The 3,796-nt window shown below is 33.9% G+C and overlaps 1 protein-coding gene across 1 annotated transcript; it reads left to right on the top strand.

Annotated features, from left to right (window-relative positions):
• The first annotated feature begins 2,337 nt into the window (after nucleotides 1–2,337).
• LOC102021397 (olfactory receptor 4K15-like) lies at nucleotides 2,338–3,294 on the top strand. Its single transcript, XM_005412131.2, has one exon. It carries the CDS (start codon nucleotides 2,338–2,340, stop codon nucleotides 3,292–3,294), a length of 957 nt encoding a protein of 318 aa, XP_005412188.2.
• Nucleotides 3,295–3,796: the final 502 nt, after the last annotated feature.

Here is a 3,796-nt window from a genome sequence, read left to right as displayed (position 1 = left end):
CAATGATTTGCTTGAAATTTTTTCTTCAGAAAATGATATTAAGACCTTTAAGCAGAGATGAATCTTGGCTAGTAATATTTAAATTCTGTTTTGTTCAAATTCACTTGACTCATTCTCAAAAAATGTACTTTCATGTGGGTCTGGAGCATGAGATTTCACCTTTAGTGAGATAGAAAATTGTTTAAGGATAAATTTCTATAATGTTTGAGCTTTTGGGTTCTTTGTTTCTAGGTTTTTTTTTTTTTTTTTTTCTGAAATTCTTAACACAGGAGACTGTGTAGAGCGGACTCAACAAAAGTGCCATCTCAAGTCCTCTGATTTCATCACAGTCTGTCACAGTCCAGCCCAGCACCAGGACATGAAGTGCATTCAGTAGACAGATGCAAGATTTCTGGCACTTGTTTCCCCACAATCCCCACTCATACTACATTTAATTGTAATGCATTTTTATTAAAAGATAGTTGTCATTTCATAGATAAGTGATAAATCAAAACGTATGATCAAGAACAGTTTTATTCCCTAAATGTTAATTCCTGCATGCTTATTTTGGATTAAAATTTCCTTCCCACAGAACACAATGGGAGATATACACTTACTCACCAAGGGATAATTGTATTGACTGAATTTTTTGGTAATAATTTCGTATTAGTTATCTTGTGATAGCTTGCATTGTTTACTCACTTGGTCACTTTGTTATGCTCTATTTTTGAAAGAAATTTTGCAAGGGTAAAATATTACATTAGCTAATTTAGCTGACATTACCAGAGGACAAAGTTTTACAGCCTACTGAATAAGTAAAATATATGAACCATCGACTGGAAACAAAATATACATCATCTTTTAAATTTGGAAGAGCTACTATTATGAAGTTCATTTACAGGACCTTTAGTAATATTTAGTGAGGTTTCTAAGTCAACTGTCTATACCAATCTTATCATTTCTCAATGTAGATGACTGCATTTGTTGCATACTTTTAAACCATACATTTTAAGTTCCATTACAGACTACTACTGAAGATTATTGAAGAATTATAGAAAACTAGGAAGGAAGTTCTGGATTTTTCACTTGCTTGTTATATTATATTGAGTATATTAGTTAACTTTTCAGTTTAAAATTTCTTATATGAAAAATGAGGACAACAAAGTCTTCCACACTATATTGTTGTAAAGAATTTAATAGGCAGGTAGGCATGCATTTAGAAACACTCCCTCATTCAGTGGTTATGAAAATTAACATATTCTATTTTTTATAATCTTTCACAGAAACTGAAATAGCTTCTAATTATATTGTAGAAAAGTGAAATATGGGGGATTTTTTTTTCTTAAAAAAGCAAAACCCTTCATTGTTAACAAAAAGATTCTTACACTTCTAAACAATTTTAAAGAATTATCAAGTCATTTTTTATTTACTTGCAACCTTTTTCTGCATTGTTTCAGAGAAGTACACAGACAGAATGGGTTATAATTTATTTTCATTTCTTACTGTATCAATTATTTGATACCATAATTGCTATTTATTATCTGAAATTTTGCCTGATAAAGTCCTATATTGCTGGATATTTTCAGGAATTTTATTTTGTTAGGTCAGAGAATTTGTAAGGAAAGCCTATAAATTCTATAACTTAAATTGCATTTATTTATCTTGTAATGTTTCTGTAATGATCAGTGAACTGTTTCAGTTTACCTTCAAATAATATGCTTTCAACCATTCAGATTAAATGGGATCTTATTTCATGGTTACTATCCCCTTATCTATTGGTATCTGTACAGACATATTGCCCATGCCTATTTATCCTTAATATGGTACAATGTTAGTGGCAAGGCATTTGCTTTGAACCAAGCAAGTTACTATAAATTCAGAAATAATATGTATCAGATACTTTGACTGGTATTATTGTAGAAGTTAAACAATAGAGAGCAAAGAGAGGCAAGAGAAGAAACTTTTCTGAGTGTGTGTAAATGTGGCCTTCTGAGAGTCCTCTAAGAATTAAAACTGCTTATAGATAATATCAAGTGGAAAATGAAATGTATCTCAGCAAGGACAGTGGTATAAATGTCTGGATAATTTAGGATCATCTCTTAATGTCTGTGTGATGCACATATGCTGTTTATTTTCATATTTAACCTATAAATTTTTAAAAGGAAATTCTTGACTTACTATTTTGTATCTCATAGTTATAACATACTGCGGGTAATTGAGAGAACTTAACGTGTCAAAATTATGGACATTCTCTGGTAGGAAAATTCTAGAGCACTGTAAATTAATATTGGGAACACTTTGGGACTGTGGTCTACTTTTCTTGTTCTTTGTAATAATCCATAAATGTTTCTCTTTGTCATGTCTAAGGCCATGGATCAGCAAAATTATTCCAGAGTGGCTGAGTTTGTACTGCTGGGACTCTCCAGTTCCTGGGAGCTCCAGTGTTTTTTCTTGGTGTGTTTTAACCTTTTGTACATAGGCATTGTACTGGGAAACTTTCTCATTGTCTTCACAGTGATTTCTGACCCTGCCCTGCACACACCTATGTATATCATGCTCAGTAATCTCTCTGTTCTTGATGTTCTTTTGGCCACTTTTGCAACCCCAAAGATGATTCATGATTTCCTTCACGAGCCCAAGATCATCTCCTTTGAAGGTTGCATGACACAGATATTCTTGCTGCATGTGTTTGCAGGTGGTGAAATGGTACTCCTTGTAGCCATGGCATATGACAGGTACGTAGCTATATGCAAACCTCTTCACTATGCAAGCATCATGAACTTGTGCAAGTGCACAGGCATGGTGGTAGGCTCTTGGGTCATTGGGGTTTTGCACTCTTTGAGTCAGTTGGCTTTCACTGTAAACTTGCCCTTCTGTGGCCCGAATATAGTGGACAGTTACTACTGTGACCTTACTTTGGTTATCAAACTTGCCTGTACAGATACTTATATCCCTGAAGTACTGATGCTTTTGGACAGTGGTCTTATGGGTGTGACTTCGTTCTTACTTCTGCTGATCTCCTACACAGTCATTCTGGTTACTGTGCGGCGTCATTCCTCTGCAGGCACGGCCAAGGCCCGCAGCACTCTGACTGCCCACATCACTGTGGTGACTCTCTTCTTTGGGCCCTGCATCTTCATTTATGTTTGGCCTTTTGGCAGCTTCCGGGTGGACAAAGTCTTCTCTGTGTTCTCGACAATTTTCACACCTATACTGAACCCTATCATCTACACGCTGAGGAACAAAGAGGTCAGGTTTGCAATGCACAAACTGAAGACTCGGTATGTTAGGTTGCCTTTCCTCTTTCACACTTAGGATTGTTTCAAAGAACTGGATTTGTTTCATAAACAGACAGAAGGGAAACTGAGGAGACAGAGACTAAATTTTTATTATGACCACTACTGTTTTTAAAAGTTACTTTACTTATTTAAAAATATAAATGCAATGTATGTTTTTGTTAAATATTTTTAAAGCAACCTAAATGAGATTATGCATTTCCTAGTCATGTTTGCTCTAGTGTTATAGTTAATTTACTTATATTTGTTACTTAGTGACAATTCACAAATGATTAAGAAATAATATAATTATACAAAATTAATTTCATCAATTTTTAAGTGCATTTTCATATTGGCTGAATTAAAAATTTTATGTTTCCCTATTTATCAAAAGTTCTTTGAATAATATGTATGATTAATTCTAACACTAAAATCAATCCTATTACTATCTTTTAAAAAATAAATTTTGTATTAAAGATATCTGTGCCCTTTAAAATACGATCCAGAGCAGGGATACAGCTCAGTGGCACAGCGCCTGCCTG

The sequence above is a fragment of the Chinchilla lanigera genome, unplaced genomic scaffold (genome assembly GCF_000276665.1).
Source record: "Chinchilla lanigera isolate Chin_1 unplaced genomic scaffold, ChiLan1.0 scaffold00149, whole genome shotgun sequence".
Lineage (NCBI taxonomy): Eukaryota > Metazoa > Chordata > Mammalia > Rodentia > Chinchillidae > Chinchilla > Chinchilla lanigera.
The sequence above is the reverse complement of the archived record's forward strand: the minus strand, read 5'-3'. Positions and strand labels throughout refer to the sequence as shown.